Source organism: Parasteatoda tepidariorum, chromosome 12 (genome assembly GCF_982258835.1).
Source record: "Parasteatoda tepidariorum strain Cologne lab strain chromosome 12, Ptep-v5.0, whole genome shotgun sequence".
Classification (NCBI taxonomy): Eukaryota; Metazoa; Arthropoda; class Arachnida; order Araneae; family Theridiidae; genus Parasteatoda; species Parasteatoda tepidariorum.
Genome location: NC_141766.1, coordinates 20650102 through 20669966, shown reverse-complemented (window position 1 = coordinate 20669966; position 19865 = coordinate 20650102). Strand labels below are relative to the sequence as shown.

General features: G+C 26.6%; 1 protein-coding gene across 5 annotated transcripts in view; it reads left to right on the top strand.

The window, feature by feature from the left end:
* The window catches only part of LOC107447774 (uncharacterized), a 75431-nt gene that overhangs the window by 44889 nt on the left and 10677 nt on the right, over positions 1-19865 (top strand). For 3 of the 5 annotated variants that reach the window (XM_071188080.2, XM_016062783.4, XM_016062784.4), the window contains one exon: positions 18937-19006. The exons of the other annotated variants lie outside the window; for them this stretch is intronic. In XM_071188080.2, the coding sequence (XP_071044181.1) occupies positions 18982-19006 (25 nt within the window). In that variant the 5' untranslated portion in view covers positions 18937-18981. The remainder of the gene's footprint in view (positions 1-18936; positions 19007-19865) is intronic. 5 annotated transcript variants of the gene reach the window in all.

Below are 19865 nucleotides of genomic sequence, written 5' to 3'. Positions count from 1 at the left end.
TCTAAAAAAATTTTCTTGAAAACAAATCAATCACTTTGCAAAGTTCAGTTGTTTAAAAATGCAATAATAATAATGATAATAATATTCTGTAACCCTTTGACGCATATCGGACACCGATGTCCCGTTTATATACTTTTTTCTGATGCTCTAATTACAACAAAAATATATTTTGATGTTTTAAAACACAGTGTAATAGTTACTAAAAAAAGCCTGTTAAACTATCGGTATTTGTACTAAAATATAAAACCCCCAAAATTCTTTTTATCTAAACTATTTATTATCTTATTTCAGTTAAACGTTATATATGTCCAAAAAAGAAATACTAAACATAAACAGATTATGTCAATTTTGAAATGAAAGTTTTTATTGTTTATATTTATTTCCGTTTCAAAAGTCAATCAACTGAAATAATGTGTTGTAATTTGTCATTCTCGTTTTTTTTGGTGTCATTCATGAAAAAGTAAAAGCGCTTTTTTAAGAAGGCGGTGTTTTCCTTATCTATTTTTAAAGAGCGCCTCCTACGAAATAAAGTGAGACAATTGGCATATTGAGAGCCATAATTTAGCTTGAATGATAGTTGAAAAACCAATTATCTTCTTTTATATCAGCAGAAGAAATTGATCTCCACTTGTGTTTACTTTTATTACTTTTATGTGATAAATAACAATAAAGAACAGTTTTTTTCTGTTACATGAGATATTTTAACCGATCTTTGATCTTTTCAAGTGATTGATTTTAAATCTTCAATCGGTTACTCTCTCTAAGTTACAATTTTTTTTCTTTTAAATGACATTTTTAGTCCATTTTTTTTCGAAATGTACAAGTTTGAAAACTTTATGTAAAACAGGGTCACAAAAATTTTGCGACAAACTTCTTGGGGAGTTAAGGCACTTAATCAGGATTAATATTGCATAGGGACCCATGCCCGGAAATTTCATTAGACTCCATTAGCGCTTCCCTATTAGGAATTGTTTCTTCGTGTGCTTCTGAACAGGTCTACTTGTACCCCTAGCGGTGTATGACGACATTTCCGGGCATGGATTCCTATGCAATTTTAATTTTGATGATGTGCCTAACTGCCCTAGAAGTTTGTCGCAATATTTATACGACCCCTTTTTATACTTGTTATACTCTTTTTTAAACTTGTACATTTCGACAAAAAATAGACTAAAAATGTCATTTAAAAAAACTGTAGCTTGTTGAAAGAAAACGATTACAGATTTGAAATATATGACGGTGAAATATCCAAGATCCGTTAAAAATTTGACACGTTAAAAAATCTGAAACGTGATAACGATATTCTATTTAGAAAAGGAAAGTGTCCTTTTTTTAAATTTTCTATGATAAGTCTCAAATTGTTTGCGTGGAATATAGAGATGAACTATTAATTTTTTTAAGAAAATAAAGAACTGCTTTAAGACTTACATTTACTGAAATAACACAAGAGTATTATTTTGCTCAAAATTCAAAAAAAAAAATTTTTTTAACTATTTATGTTCGTTAAATTTTTTTGCGTTTACACATGTTGCATAGTTTAAAAATAAATTCTTAACAAGTACTGAATAAGTAACTAGTCTGACAAACAGTTTCGAATTAAAAATGCTAGAGACGCATCATCTTAATTATTTCTTCATAGAAGTTTAGTTTTTAACTGAAATAGTTTTAGTATTCATTCCTTAATAGTATTCATATAATGTCTGTCTAAACCCTATTTTCCGTTTCAAAGCGTGTTGTACATCTTAAATGCTGCACGAGCAAATTAATTTAAGTTTTAGGTCTTCGCATTCACGTAGTATTTGATGATAATTTATAGACAATGCCTTAGTTTTTGCGTCATATGCATTATATAGAACTTGAAATGACAGTTTTTTTTAATGCTTTGTTTACTATTTTGTTACTTAGTTTATCTTTAATTTGTCTTCTGAGTACAACTATTTCTTTAATGTGACTCTACGCATCCACTAAAGAATATTTATAAATAGTGATTAATCTTTCAATTCAAATATGCTTTGCATCATGTGTATTATATAAAACTTGAATTGATAGTTTTTGAAATGTTTTATTAATTATTAAACTATTTAATTTATTATTTAATTTAATTTGTCTTCCCATTAAGCAACTATTTATTTAGTGTGACTCTACGCATGCACTAAGGGATATTAATAAATTGTAATTAATGTCTCAATTCAAACATGCTTACATCATGTGTATTATATAAAACTTGAATCGATAGTTTTTTAAATGTTTTATGAATTATTAAACTATTTAATTTATTCTTTAGTTTAATTTGTCTTCCCATTAAACAACTATTTATTTAATGTGACTCTACGCATTCACTAGGGTATGTTTATAAATAATGAATAATCTCTCAGATCAAAAGTGCTTCGCATCATGTGTATTCAATAGAATGTATTCAAATATTCAATAGAAATTAAAATCATAATTTTTTAAATGTTTTTGTTAATTATTTAACTATTTAAGTTATTATTCAGTTCAGCTTGTCTTACTTTTAAACTACTGTTCATTTAGTGTGAATCTATGCATACAAATAGGAATATTTAGAAATAGTGAATAGGTGATCTCTTAATTCCAATTTCGTTTGGGTCACATGCATTATCTAGAACTTGAAATAACAGTTTTTTTAATTGTTCATTTAATTATATTACTGCTCAATTTATTCTTAAAATTATTTGCTGTTAACTGTTTATATTAACTGCAGTGTAACTACGTTGAACTACATTATTGTACTTTTCAACTCTAAAACAAGTAACTTTGGTTCAGGTTCACTTTCAGAAATAAAACTCTCACTTTTGACGATTCAGCAATCCTTGAGCAATATTTCGTTAATTTTTAGAATCATTTCGTCATGAAATGACGTACTTTGTGACAAAACGCGAACTCTCAAATATATGACGAGAATATTTCCTCAACTCTGAACTTAGTCACTGCGCATTATGGGAAATCGTTAACACACATTGAAAGACAGAGCAAGAAACAAGACTAGATGACCGAAAATTAGCTGACTGGTAAGTATGGAGGTCAAAGAGTCTGTTTCGTACCCGGGTTTAAATCCCGCTTCGGACATGTGAGTAATTTATCCCTTAGTTCCATCTGCCTTGTGTTGTTTGGGTGACATTGGTCTACCTATTATATGCTGATAAAGTGAGTGATTACGAAAGTTAAATACATTTGTCACTACGAGATTTACTTTTTTGATTCCTTTATCTGGAGAAAGAATATATAATAAAATGGCGAAATATTTCTTTAATTTTGACGAAATTTGTTTCCTCGAAGAAGTGCTGATAGTTAGTACATCTCTTTAAAAAAAAATTTGAAAAAATAATCATGCATCAGAAAACGGTTTCGTCAAAAACGAAGAAAGTTTAGTGAAATTTCAGAATTAATTTTTTGCAGTGTTGAATGCAAATCTGGTTAAATTTGGCACCTTATTAAAGTTACCATTATTATAATTCAGCATTGAATCGATTTTCTTTGAGACAGTAAAAGAAAATCGATTCAACGCAAAATACCTAATCGTAGTCATTTTTTAGTGTTCATTGTGAAATGTTTTATGTTTTAGAATGTAAATATTTAATTCATCGTAAATTTTTGTGACCTTCTCTTGTTTTTCTCGACGCTAATGATTCATTCGTTTAATATTTAAATCTAAACAATAAACATTCGTATAACAATAGTATCGGGTTCCATCATTTTATGTTTTAATTATAGAGACAAAAGATTTAGGTAAGAAAACAACGAAGGATGTTTTGCAAAATTTCATTTTTCCACTGACAAACGAAAAATGTTTTATTTTAACCTTTTGTTTTTTTATTTTTTATTTTACGTTATCTAGAAATGCATTAATGCGCTGTTAGACTGCAATTTATCCTTAATCATGATCCGAAGACAATATTGCCGCCTGCAACAAAAGAAAAAAAGGAAATCATATGGAATTTGAGATTTTTAAAATTATAGATATGTGGTTCTTTAAAAACGTTTCCCATAACATCGGTGAATCTTTTTCTATTTTGATAAACTCAAAATGCACATTTAATAAAGTTTACGTAGCTCGAAGTGCGCGTTTTTCAAAAAGCAATTGATCTAACGCAAAATACGCCTTTAAAACATGGTATTGCTTTACATGCGCTTTTGAAATATCAGTCATTGCAAATTGTGTGAAGTTTTTTTTTTTTTAAAAGATAAGTAGCTTGATATGCTTATTTCATAAGTAAGCATACTTGAAAAGGCGTATCTAATAAAATGGACATAGCTCATTACAAGCGGTTAGAAAAATGCACTGATTCAGAAAAGTATGGTAAAAACTACCAGAATATGGCAAAATTTCTGCCTATATGGAAACACCTAAACTCACAATAATTTTTACTAAAATGTTTTGGTAATGATTTTGGTGAAAATAGTAATAAAATATTGTTTTATAATCTGTGTTAAAATTTGAATAAATTAATCCCGGTACCATGGCATAAAAAACATTTATTTGGTAAAATTTATTTTTAAGCTTTGTATTTGTTATAAAATGTATGGTAATAAGAGCTATAATTTTGAAAACCAGAATTTTTAGTAAACCGTTACCATGAACGGAAAAGTTACCAAATTAATGGTTAAAATACCGTATATTTTGGATTTATTTTTTTTATTTTTTTTAAAAAAAATTTCTCCGGGCGGATATAACATCTGATTCCGTTCTAACAAGGTGTATTTTATGTTACGTCTTTCGTTTTTAATGCTAATTTCGATTTTTTTTCTGTCGAATGTACATTTTAGCCTAGATCCAATTAATTGTATACGCAATTAGAGCTAAGGCTATTTTTTCAGAAACACAGAGCAAACCCCACTCATTTTCTTAAACATGCCTTTTGAGTAATATCTTTTTTTTCAAACATGCATTTTAAACAATGTTAATTTCCTTTATTGTGCATTTTGAGTTTTGGCTAAAATAAAAAGTTCACTGATGACCTGATGTAAAACAGTGATAGTTTTAAATCAAAATACAGTTTTTAAAACATTGTGTTATAAAATTGCATTAAAAGTAGCCTTTTTTAAAAACAAAGTTTAGCTAGTAAGATATTTTTGTAATAATAATATTTCAAGAGTAAAAGTTTTTATAACAAAATGTACCTTCTGAAACATTTCTAACAAAAACGTGTGAGAAGTGAAACTTTTTTAAGCAGCATATATCTATCTTCTGGAACATTTTGTAGTTAGAACGTATTATAAAAGTAACATAGTTATTAAAACAAAATAGCTTCTGGATAAATTTGTAATAATTATAAATTAGGAGTAACATTTTATACAAGTTTCTGAAACAGCTTTTGATTACAATTTATTAAGAATAACAGTTTTTAAACTAAGTATAGCTTCTGAAACATATTGTAATAATAACACTTTTTAAAAACAGAGTGTAGCTTCTGAAACATTTTGTAATAGCAATGTGTTAAGAATAACAGTTTTTAAATATGGTATAACTTTTGAAACTTATCGTAATAATAACGTATTAAGAGTAACATTTTTAAAAGCATAATCTAGCTTCTGAAACATTTTGTAATAAGAATGCTTTAAGAGTAGCAGATTTTAAACAAATTATATCTTCTGAAAGATATTGTAATAATAACGCATAAAGAGTAACACCTTTTAAAAATAATATCTAGCTTCTGAAACATTTTGTAATAACAATGTATTAAGAATAACAGTATGTAAAAAAAAGTATAGCTTTTGAAACATATTGTAATAATAACGTATTATGAGTTTATGAGTAACACTTTTTAAAACAAAATAAAGCTTCTGAAGCATTTTGTAGCAGTTAAGTATTAGGAGGGATTTTTTTCGAATTTATTCTGTGTTTACCCTTTCTTTTTCTAATAGTCATGCAAATCGCAAGGTCAGCAACCGAGAAAATTTTTATTTTACTCTTATTATATAATTTTCAGTTCTTTCATTCTTATCTGTTTTATTTATCACTGCCGCTCATGATTATTTAAAAAAAAAAAAAAAAAGAAAGAAATTATATGTTGAATGGGAGTTGAAGACAGGCGTTCAGTTGTAAACACGTGGGTCCAGTTCCGGCTCGCATAGGCGTGGTGGGAAGAGTTTTTCTCTTCTGTGCCCACTATTTACACTTTTTCTTTTGAACGATAATGACATCTAAAACTGTTTAATTCACAACAAAAGATGAAACAACGCAACGAAAATCTCATTTAAATAATAAATGGATGTTAGATAACCGTTTGTTTATTTACGTTATTTCACTTTCTTCTTATTTTTAATATTATTCATAATTTCATCATCATTATTATTTATTATTATTATAATTATTCATAATTTCATCATCATTATTATTTATTATTATTATAATTATTCATAATTTCATAATCATTATCATTATTCATTATTATAATTATTCATCGTTATTATTGTTACTTTCATAATTATTCATTATTATTATTATTACTAATTTTATTCTTCTTATTATTATTATAATCATTATTATTATAATTACTTTCATAATTATTCATTATTATTATTAATATTATTATTATGGTTTTTTTTATTATTTCCTTGTGTAATCATTATTCTTTTCCTAGTTTCATTCTATTCATTAATTAAACTTTTTCTTTTCATTGAAAACTATTTAATTCAAAAAGATGTTTAGGTTCTCAATATAGGCGTTATCGCCCTCCAGCGAGAGACTTTTACGGGTATTAAAGGTGATTTTTCTAGGTTTTTAAAGGGTCGTTAACAATCTATAGATGAACTTAGTTATTGATTACTAATTAAGATTCATGCATTTCTTTATTTGTTTTCGAAGAATTATTTTAATTTTTAACTCGGTTCATAATATTTGATAATCAGGGGAAGAACGGTTTATGTCTATGAAAGCTGATTCTGAGAAAAAATGTCAAGGTTTGGAATAGTGCAGAAGCATGCATACGATTAAAATCGTAAAAATAAAAATAAAAACAAATGGCGCAAGTATTTATTTACATTCCCTAAAATTTTTTTAAACAAAATTTACAATTTTTGACATCGAATATCGGGTAGGATAAGAACTGTTTTTCTTTCTCTAAAATCCTTTCCTATTATTCGTCAAAATTCCTCCCTAGCCTCTAGTATTTACTATATTTTGTACTAGTATTTACTACTCTTCGCTTTCTTTCCGCATCCTCGTATTTTCTTCTTCTGAGGTACATTTAAAATACGGAGGATTTCATAAAAATTCCGATAAACCATTACCATATTAACGGAAAAATTGCCAAATCAATAGTTTAAATGCCCTATAAACGAGAATTATGTTTTTTTTTCTTTACCAGAAGTATCATTACCATATAGCACAGTAATTGTATCAAATTTTTTCCTCCGTCTTTAAAAGAACATTTACAATGTAAATACATTGGTCATTAAGCATATTTTCAATAACTAAAAGAGGTGGTTATAGAAATGTATTGTAACAAAAACATTAAAAATTTTAAATTGAAGAGGAGAATTATTTATTTATTAAATTATGCATATCATTTCTGTTCCATTTTTTAAGTTGAAGTTAAAAAATTTTGAACTTACAAAGTGGGCTGCGATTCAAAAAAGGTTGAGAATTTTATCAAATAGAGGTCCATCAGATAGATGAAGTGATACAACGGAAAGATCATTTAAATAATAAATTCGTGTCTTTCTAAAAAATTCCGGAGCTTTAACAAATGGCTTCTGTGCATAAGCAAAATGTAAGTATTAGAGTAATTTTGAAATATTAAAACACTGCTGAAACCTTATATTTTAATTGCATTAGAATAAAAATTTCCATTAAAATGGTTTTGAAAAAAAAAGAATTAATGGAAAATTTCAATTGATATGATTTAGGGTATACGAAGAATTTATCGTTTTTATATCTTGACATTTTGCTGTTTCTTTTGAGCGACAAAAAGTGATAAATGGTAAGAAAAAATCCCTTTTCCTTGACTAAATGAAGCTGTTTTGCTTGAATTTTAATAAAATTAAGTGAATTGCTCAACAATGTTTGAACAATTGAATTGTTTTTGCCGTAAAATGGTTTTGAAAAACAGGATGTACGGAAAATTTGAATTGATATGATTTGGGGTACACAGAGAATTGTTTTTTATTATGTCCTAACATTTTGCAGTTTCTTTTGAGCGGCAAAAAGTGATAAATGGTGAAAAAAGATGACTTTTCCTTGATATAAATGAAGCTGTTTTGCTCGAATTTTAATTAAATTAAGTGAATTGTTCGACAATACTTCTAGGCAAATTATTTGTTGGTTACATTCTAATACTCGTGACAACACTTTATTTCTTTCGGTTTTTTTATGCAATTCAAATTAGGTACACTTTTTTGCAATCACGCAATTTATAAAATCTTTTTCTTTAATTAAAATAAAAAGTGTTTGAAGCCTAAATAGGCTTGAAGTATATTTTATTTTATCAAAAAATAATATAACTTTATGTTAGATAAGTATGTAGGAGCAGCGTCATTATTAAATTATTATTTTATTTTTAGCGTTTATTTAATTAAAAGCAATTCAACTAAGTAATTTTTTGTATTTAAACTCCGTACCAAATGCAATATACATTTTGCGAGCAACGTCAAATCGTTACGTTTTTAAATTCTGAGATAGTTTTTAAAAGTTTTCATAGAAATTAAGTTCATAATTCAATGTATTTACATGCTCTGGTGCATATTTTAACATATACTAAAAATACATTTCATCGACTAATATAAATTCATATAATTTAGTTGAAAATAATTAAATTACTTTCGCTTAACATTTAATGTAAAAAATTACGGAGAAACAGAAATAAAATATTGAAAAGTAACAAAAAACGAAATATATCAGATGTACCGGTAACTGTGTTAGATCTTTTGATACGTGCTAAGTCTTTTTATCTTTTACGGCATATACCTAGGCAATATTTTAGGAAAAACTACATAAAAGAAGGAAACAAATAATTTTCTAAGTATCCAAACTTCTTTGTAATCGAATAAAAATCATAATAATATTGCCAAAGCTCTTTAAGGACCATCTATAATTTGGTTCGCCACGAATTATTGTTAAATCATGTCCTTAAGTCTATTGTTTATTTATAAATACTATTTTAAATTTACTCCATTATTTTCTTAGATCAAGCAGATTCTAATACGACCAGGAAAAGTGTTTTCTTTTATCATAGTAGCATATTATTCAAATTGTAAATGAATTTAATGACATATAATTTGTTGCGCTAAACTATAATCATGAGATGAAATAGGTTAAATACAAATCTTAACTTGTTTAAATTCTTAGTGGGAAAACATTGAAAATGGTATAGTTTCATGCCTTTAATGATATATAATTTATTGCTATTCAGAATTTTTTGCGCACTACTTTTCTAACCCTAGAAAACTAAACTTCAATAAGTGATGTTCAGTAACTAATTATTCAATTAATAATTTCTCTTAAACTATTTTTAATTCTTTTGTTATTTAATTCCTGATATTTTTTCATGCAAAAAGCAAGCTAGGTTATCATTGAAAGTTTTGAGAGAAAGAATTTTTCAATTTTTTTTAATTCTGAAAATAATGATTATTTATAAGTAAAGTACCGGTAATTTATAAGTAAAAATCAGTAATCTATGCGATAGTTATTATGGTAGTTATTAGATTTATCATGTGAAAAACTTTAAATTATTGGTGCAAGATGGAGGATTTAAGAATATTAATTTATGTTTATTTTTCAAATCATCAGTACAATTTTTAAAGCGCTAGTTTTTTGTAAGATAATATGTAGGAAGTACGATTATATATACAAGAACAAAAGTATCTAAATCAGTTATTATCCATTTGGTTCACATGACCATTTCACGAACATATGATCATTTGATACATAACATAATGCTTTTGTTGCTGGAATTCTTCTCAATTCTTTTGTTGGTGTACCCATTCCTCATCTGTGGAACTCCTGAATGAGTATTAAATTTTTATCGTTAGTTACCATCCCCAAGATTCTGATTCAATTTTAAGTAGTTAATCAAGACTTACATAAATCCTGCATAAAACTGAGCCTACCTTTTAAATATTAATTCATAATTAGTAACAATTATTTCATTTATATGATTCATTAATGTTTAAAAATGATCAATTTATTTTCAAAAAATTATATTAATACTTTGCTATTTCCTTTGTTTCATAAATTCAGTGCAAAAATAAGCTTATATTCAATTTATTCAATAAAATTAGTAGCAAATTATTTTCAAAAAATTTTGTTAATACTTTGCTATTTGCTTTGTTTCATAAATTCAGTGCAAAAATAAGCTCATATTCAATTTATTCAGTAAAATCAGTAGCAATTAATAAAACTAAGAGATTAATTAAAATTTTAAAAGTTTCAAGCGTTTTCTTTTAAAGGAAAGAAAGCTATCTAAAAATCTAAAAGATCTATTCATAAATCTTTTTCAAAAAAAAAAAAGGAATGAAAAACGTGAACTACAATATGCAAATTTTTTTATCTTTTTGATTCAATAATATATCTTCCATAAGTGGGTGTTGACTTATCTCTTCAATTATTCTTATTGAAGAATTGAACAATTTAATACGTGGGATAAGCAGAGATGTCTGAACCATGTGTCATGAATTGAAACATCCGAATGAATCAGATAGAAGGAACGTTTTATTCGAACATTGATCTTTAAACTACCTACATTCGTTTTCTCTTCTTTTTCTCTTCTTTTTCTCAGCTTTAACAGAGCGGTATTTTAAATAGCATAGTGCATCAAGCAAGACAAGAAAAAAAAATTTGCCTATAAAAGATTTTGATAGCTATGAAGTGTGATGATATAGATAAGTTGTTAGTTATGATAGCTTTTGTATTAAATAGGCCTATTTATTTAAAGATAGTACGATAGAGTTATTTATAGTAGATATCAACTAAATGGTAGTTATTTTTTCTCACACTAACTGAAGTGTTTCCCATCTGCGCTATTTGCTTTGTTTCAAAATAACTTTATTTTATTGAGAAAAAAAAATTGGCATGAACATTGACATGAATATGCATACATATGAAAATCCATTAATTAAATGAATTTACATGACAATACATGAATCCACTGGACAATGCATGAATTTTGAGATGAAAAAAAAATTCTTTGACTCGAGCAATATTTTCGGAGTATACTGAATCATACTACCCAACATGAGCAAGCACCTAGCCCCGTTTTTAGAGCTTTATCTTTCAATTGACAGGGTACGAAATAATCAGCATGTACATGCCAATTATTTCAACTAAATCGAACTCACGACCGTCAGATTTACACCAGGAAGGAATTTTCGCCAATTGCTCCATTGCAGTGCGGTATGCCATATTTGAAGGATTTTATGATATTGAACCATAATTTCCTAAACTATGGCAGTAAATAGAATAACAGAAAAGGAATTTTTAATTTTGATTACTCAATTATATGGTAACAAGGATCTGTTTGATACCTTCTTAATATTGCAGAAATTTGCACCGTATTATCGAGGTATTATAATTAAACATTGAATCGATTTTGTTGAGATTGAATAGATGCCTTTCTTGGAGGAAAAAGTTTGCAATATATTAATTAAATATTACTGGGAGATAAATGATATATCTGAATATCGTGATATATCGTCTGAAAATATGAATATTCCCCTATATACTGTGTAATTTTTTCAATTTCACTAATTTACGTTATTTTTATATTGCTCAATATTTCCGTTCCCCAACTTAAATTATATGATATTGCAACAATTATAAAATATTCGGTAATTATCGTTCTCGATAATGTTCACAATATTATATTCGATACTTATTGCTGTCGATAATGATCACACTGGAACATTTACAAAAGGTATGAGTATCATTACTACTTATATTACATCACATTACGCCCTTTATTTACATAGTTTACTGAATTCAATTTTTTTTATTTAAGTCAGTTAAAGTAGTATTATTACATTTTAAAATTGTTTTGAATAAAATAATTGTGCAATTTAAAATGATAATTTTTAATATAATTTGTTAAATTTAATATTAAAAACAAATTATAAAAATTTAACTGTAACCAGAGAAATTAATTTATCAAAATTAATTAGATTTTGAAATTCCACACCAATATAAATACGCTCTTTCTATTATCTCTGCAACAGAAAACAAACTTACAAACAGAAAAAAAAATTTTGATTCTTTCTACAAATATTTTTTTTTTCTGTGCAATCAACTTTCTCAGTCAACCTATCTATTTTTTTCTTTAAATGTAAGTAATTAGTTAACTTAAATAGCTAAATTTTTTCTTATAATTACTTAATAAAGTGTTGAATTATTTAGTTATTATATTAAAACTGACTTAAATTGTAATTTTTAGAGATTCCAGAGATTAGTAGATTTCACGAGATTCCACAGATTTTCCGTAATAGATATTTTGCATCTACTATATAAATATATCTGTTACAGAATCATACCTGTCACAAAATTATTCCTGGTTTAGAATCATACCTGTTACAGAATGATACCTGTTGCATAATAATACTTGTTACAGAATAATACTTGTTACAGAATAGTACCTGTTACAGAATATTTGTTACAGAACAATACCTGTTATAGAATTAAACCTGGTGTAAAATTATACCTGTTACAGAATCGTATCTGTACCGAAATTTACTCGTTACTTTTAAAGTGTTTTGTTTCAAAAGACGGCCGCGAGTTGTGTTTCAAAATGAAAGGCAAAAGTTGTTACTCAATTGTGTTGCCAAAACATTTTTCTACTTTTTTTTGTTAATCAAATTCTCTTTTAAAGTTTGAGCTGCTACTGTATTATTGAGCTAATATCGTAATTTTATAGCATTAATTAACATAAAGGCAATGAATCACTCATTAAATAAATATTACTGTAAAAATTAAGATATAATATTTTGATGTGAAAATGGATTTTACGAATAATGTACCCAGGGTTAGACTGGCCGTAGACCTGAAAAAGTGATCGCTCCCTGGGCCCCAGCCAAAGTGGTGGGCTTTCCTTAAATGTGGGGTGCTCTGACCCCATACTGTTTTGACTAAAAAAGGCATTTAAAAAAAATCAATATAGTTTTTAAAACATGCTTTTTCATAATGTGTTTTATTCCTGGCATTATGAATAAAATATTTGTTTACAATTTCATTCAATGAATTAATCTGAAAATACGTAAGTGAGTCAGAATTTAAATAACTGAGGAACAGAGCATCTTCAGCCTAATGCTTGTGCACAAAATTCTGAATATCGATGTATTGGCAAAAATTATGACTCCTGTGCAGCTAAAAACTGTATTTGAGTTGAAAATTGCTTTTTAAGCTGTTTTCAACATTCTAAATGTATTTCATAAATTACTGCAACATCTCGAAAAATGAAATAAATTGAACTATATCACCTGATTTCTGCTGGTTCGTTTCGCTGGTGACATACACTCTAAAACAATCCAGCATAGATTTAAAACTTTTTAATTTTTTTTAAATTTAACATTGTTGTACACAGCTTGCTAGCAATATTAATCTAATATAATCATAAAAAATTATGTACTTTCGTACGCTGAAAAAAATATCTAATATGGAATAAATATTCATCGAAAACTTTTTAATTTAATAAAGTTATAACTAAACTAAACTAACTGACTAAATTATAACTTAACTAACTAATAACTTAACTAAAACAACTGCATGAACTTAAAAATATTAAAACTTCGTATTTCATCTAATTTAGTATTCATATAATTTAATATTGTAATAGAGCATTTCAATAAAGTTAATCTTATACAATTTATGAAAAAGTAGGAGTTTTTTACACACTCTAAAGCAACTCTAACATGGACTTCAAATCATTTTAAAACCAGTTTAAATTTATTATGATACAATGTATCAATAAAATCAATCTGATATAATCTTTATAAATGAAGAAGCTTTAGCACGCTTAATTTAAAATCGTTTAAAAACTTTTACTAGTTTAATTTTGTCACAGAACAGCGTTTCAATAATCTGAAACAAATATAATAATTCACTCTAAAACAACTCCATCATAGATTTAAAACTAATCAATTTCTTTTCTTAAATTTAACATTGTTGTACGAGCTCGTATACAGCTTTTCTAGCAATATTGATCTAATATAATCTGAAAAAGTATGCACTTTTACAATTCCATATTGTTGTATATGTGTATATATATATATATATATATATATATATATATATATATATATATATATATATATATATATATATATATATATATATATATGTATATATATATATATATATATATATATATATATATATATATATATATATATATATATATATATATATATATATATATATATATATATATATATATATATATATATATATATATATATACAGTCGAACTCGTTTATAACGAGCACAAAGGGACCGTAACTTGTACTTATTAAATATGAGTGCTCGTATTAAACTAGTCCTTAAGGCAGGCGTGCAACTAAAAGAGGGGAGGGGGGTTGGGAGGTCAAACTATTGAGTTTACATAAAATTTAATTAATACTTACTTACTTTAATTAAATACTTTTCTTAAGGCCGGGATAGCCTGGTCAGTGGGGTGCCGGGCCCATGTCCAAGAGTTCGTGGGTTCGGTCCCCGCCGGTCGAAGACTCCCGGTGTAGTAAATGGCGACTGATGCACGTTAAATCTGTCGAGTCTCAAAGTCTTCCATGTTCCCATAACAAATCAATACCTCTGGGGGTACCGATCCAGGAGTTTCCTTGTCTTCTGGATTGGTTCAAAATTACAAGGCTACGGCGTTGAACATTAGTAATCGTAAACCCAAAAAATTGAGTCGACTGTTCAACGGCGGTCATAAAAAATAAAATAAAAAATACTTTTCTTAATTTAATGACAACTGTGCCCCCCCCCCCCAACCAGCAAAAAATTTCTAGTTGCGCTACAGTCTTAAACGAAAGAAGCAATAAACGGAAAGAAAAATAAAGCAAAAGATTCTTACAAAAACATTTATTTTTTTCATTAATCTACATATTTAAAATAGTAGTTTGTTAGCTTACTTTGAAGTTTCAGTTCGCGGTCTTTCTGATTTCGCGCGCATTTCTTATCATTTTGAAAAAAAGATTGCAAGACAGAAAAATATTGCTCGCTAAAACCGGGTCTTGCTCGTTAAAAGCGACTTCTGTTCCATAGACTTAAAATTGATCCAACCAAATATTCTCGTTTCCCTCGGTAAATCCGAGTTCTCGTTAAATCCGAGCTCGTTATAAAAGAGTTCGAATGTATATACAGTCGGACTTCTATTTAACGAACTTCCCTTTTACGAATTTCTCTATTTTACGAATTTTTTCGAGGAACCAAGAACATTTTGGAAATTTCTTTGCAAAATAGCTTCGAAATAGCGAAGTGAATTTTCTATTTAACGAATTTTTCATTGAGATCCTCTTTCCCTGTTCTCCAAAATATTTCTTAACATTTCAAACTTGTTAACGCATTTTATGGAGGAAATGACCTTGAATTAATTTTCGAAGCCACTGCTTTATGAAATGTATTACTGTTTTCTCTAAAAATTATCTTAAAGAAAGCAGCAAATTCCCTTTCCCGTTTTATTTTCATTTCAAAAGAAAAACTAAATTCAAATTAACGGATATTATCCTTAACAATTTAACTTAAGAACGCATGTAGTACATATATTTACATATGTTTAAAATTACTTTTATGATAAATGCAGCTATAATTTTATGCATAAATTTAGCCTTTTTTTCAGATGAAAATGTATGTAGCATTATAGTGTAACACTGGATATTGTTTCGCTCTATTCTTGCTTTCCATTCAAATTTTTTTTATGATTTATAAAATAAATAGTAGATACTAGTTTACAAGATAAATGTGCACCAATTGCTATTTTAATTATATCTAGTGTTTATGAATTTAAAACCTGTTTTGTGTTGCTTAAGTATGTATTTCAAAAGGTGATTTTCTATTTAGCAAATTTTCCATATAACGAACTTATTATCGGGATTTAGTGACTTCGTTAAATAGAGGTTCGACTGTATATATATATATATATATATATATATATATATATGTATATATATATATATATATATATATATATATATATATATATATATATATATATATATATATATATATATATATATATATATATACATATATATATATATATATATATACATATATATATATATATATATATATATATATATATATATATATATATATATATATATATATATATATATATATATATATATATTCCAAAACAGTTTCAAACATGGATTTCAAATCAATTTAAAACTTTTTTAATTTCATATTTTCATGTGCATATTTGTCAAAAATATCAATCTAATAGGAAATATCAGTTAAATACGAAAACAATTGCTTGTACTTCGTGTTAGCTTTTATATTTTAATATTGTTATAAAGCAGTTCAATAAAATTAATCTTATACAATTAATGAAAAAGTAGCTGTTTTCACACAATCTAAAACAACTTAAACATGGACTTCAAATCATTTTAAAACTATTTTTATCTTAATTTTGTTAGGATGTAATGTATCAATAAAGTCAAACATACACAATCTGTAAAAACCTAGGAGCTTTAACACACTTCAAAACAACTCCAATATTAATTTAAAATTATTTAAAAACTTTTACAAGTTTAATTTTGTCATAGTACAGCGTTTCAATAATATCAAACAGCAAGAAAAGATAAGGTAAGCTTACTCTTAAAATCTCTATTATAAATTAAAAATCATTTTAAATTTAATATTGTTACAGAAAGAGCTTTATTAATATCAATCCAATATATTTTTAATGTTCAGTCTATTAGTTAAATATTTATACTACCCAATCATTTCATTTGTTTCGAAATATCCTTATCTAAATTTCGCTTAATGAAAATCATCCATTTTTAAAAATATGTTCCCACTTTATTGCAGGTTGTAAGTTTAAAAGTAATAGCAATATTTTGCCTTTAATCCTTTAAAATTACAGGTAGCGTAACTAAATGCATATGATATTTTAGAAGATTGATGGATGGTGTTTTTAAGACTGTATGTCTATAATAAGCATTTTATGATTTTCCACAGTGAAGTGTTTCACGTAGCCATTACATTATAAATAAATAAAAAATTCCCATTCTAAATTTATTAAATTCGAATATTCGAATTTCTATTTTAATAAAGTTCTGTTTCGAATTCAAAAAATTATAATCGAAAAATAAATTAATAACGTTATTATTTTGAAGTCAATTAACTTGCAGAAACATTGAACAAACCTCATTTGGCAAAGCTTCTCATTTTCAATTTATCAAAAAATGGTGATAGTTATTAATGCATGATAAATTAACTACATTATTTATCAAACTGGGATCAATTTTTATTCCTTATGTTTCGAAAAATATTTTTATTATAGATCTTTCGATATTGCGGAAAGAATTTCTATTAATTTATAAGACAACCCTATTTGCGTGCATCTTAATTAATATAATTCCTTGTGCTTTCATACTGCTGAATAAAATTCGTAGATTTTGATTGAAGTAAACATTTACTTTCAATTGATATTATTTTAGAAGATATTTTGAAATTTAAATCAAGTTCTTATGTGCTCTTAGGTTTCGGTAAATCACAGGATGTAATGGTTTAAATATTTTGTCTTAGGTTATTTTAAAAAATTACTACTCTAAAAATAAATATTAAACTGCATTAGACGTTTAAAAAAAAAAATCGTAAATGTCTCAAAAAACATCTCGAAACAATCTGAAACTCTTTCTAACTTTGGTGCTGCCATCTCTGGAGAAGAATAGAAAGTACGACTATATTGACAATTGCTTTCTGTACAGAAAAGCAAGTATATATTGTTGAAAAGTAAAACTGATGACTGGTAATTTGAAATTAGATTTAATCTAAAAATTTAGATAATCATTAAATTTCAAGTATGTCAGATTGCTTTTCTAACGTCAAAACTGGCAGTTCATTGATTTAGTTAACTATTAAAATATGCAAAAAAAAAATTGTTAGAAAACTTTATTTATTATTGAAGTTCTTCAGTTGGCTATATTAAAGACTAATTTATTATCAAGATGCATGTAGTACATTTTTCCAAACTGCGTTGCCTGTATTTTGCTCCAATTTTAAAATATATTTTATTCCAAATCATAATAACAAATATAAAAATAAAAAATAATAAAAAATAAAAAAAATTGGAGATTAAAAGATTTTAAATTATTTACTTTTTGCTTTATCATTTGTGCAATTCGAAAAAAGAAACAATTTCAATCAACTTTATTTTATTAGTTTACTTTCGAAAATAAACATTTTATATAAGTATGTTACAGTAAGAGACAGAAATCTAAAGAATGTCGACTTTCACCAGTGAATATCAGCAATCAGATAGTCGCTTTGGTGAACGCCCAAAGTGGTTGTTATGTCCAATTTGATATTAATTTATTAATTGAAATTTTAATATTTATTCGACAATTTAATATCCGATTAGAATATATTAGGAAAAACATCCGTGTTTGGAGTACCGGACAAATGTATACTGGGCGGTGGCACTTAACTTTAAGAAAAAACATTCAGTGTAGAGAATACCAGGCAATTATTATTTTATTTCAAAAAAAAAAAAAAAAAATGAGGGTAGAGGATACTGGTTATTATCCTCTTGCCTACCTAGTATCCCCAACACTAATTCTTTTCCTAATCTAATCAAATCAAAAATTAAAATATCGCATAAATATTTAAATGTTGATGAATAAATTAATATCAAATTAGATCTAGGATATATTTCCGACATTTACAAAGTGACTATATAATTGTTGTCATTCATTGGCCAAAGTCAACAATCACCAATTTCGGTGATTCACAGTGACAAGTACAAACAAATATCTCTTTTTTATTAGGAATCCGTCATGTTGGTGGATTGATCCAAAATTTCTTGCTTAAGGATGGGTGTATGGTTGGCTGTAATAGGTAAGAAAATACGTTATTACCAAGTTCTGATTAATTTAATTACAAATAATATTAAAATTATTAATTAGCTATATAGTAAAAAGTTATTACAATCAATTGATGAACGCCTCTTAACACTTAAGGTAAGTATTATATTATGCATCAACTATTTTTGATATTTTAACAAATCTAAATCTCTCAATTAATGTTCCTTTTAAATATTGTCGGCGAGCTTTAGGTTATGGACACAGCCCAAAATACGTGTTTAAGAAAATGAATACAGACCCGAAATGTGTGTTTGAGAAATTGGACTCAACTCTGCTTATTTAAAAAATGGGCACAGCTCAAAATGCTGGTTTTAGTACATAGCTCAAAATGTATGTTTAAGAACATGGACATAACATTTACTTCTGTTTTTCAAATCTCTTTTTTGAAAATTGTTCAATTTTTAAAGAACAAGCAAATAGATCCAAAAAAAAAATCGTAAAAAATGGACACAGCTGAAAATGCTTGTTTTAGAAAATGTACATAGCTCAAAATGCGTGTTTAAGAACATGGACATAGCATTTGTTTCCGTTTTTCAAATTTCTTTTTTGAAAATTGTTCATTTCTTAAAGAATTATCAAATAGATCCAAAAAAATTCGTAATATGATTTTAATTTGTATAAATAATTTGAACAATTTTATTAAAATAGTCTTTTTTTAAAAGATTTTAAAAGTCAAAAGCTGTTTTTACAAGGTTGATACGGGCTCTATAAATTAATAAAAGTGGTTGTAAATTTATGTTGCAGGAATTTAGAGTTTAAAACTCATTTTATCGTGACAACTACAAGACACCCATACTACCCAACTTTGCCCCGGAACTGACTTTTCCCTGTAA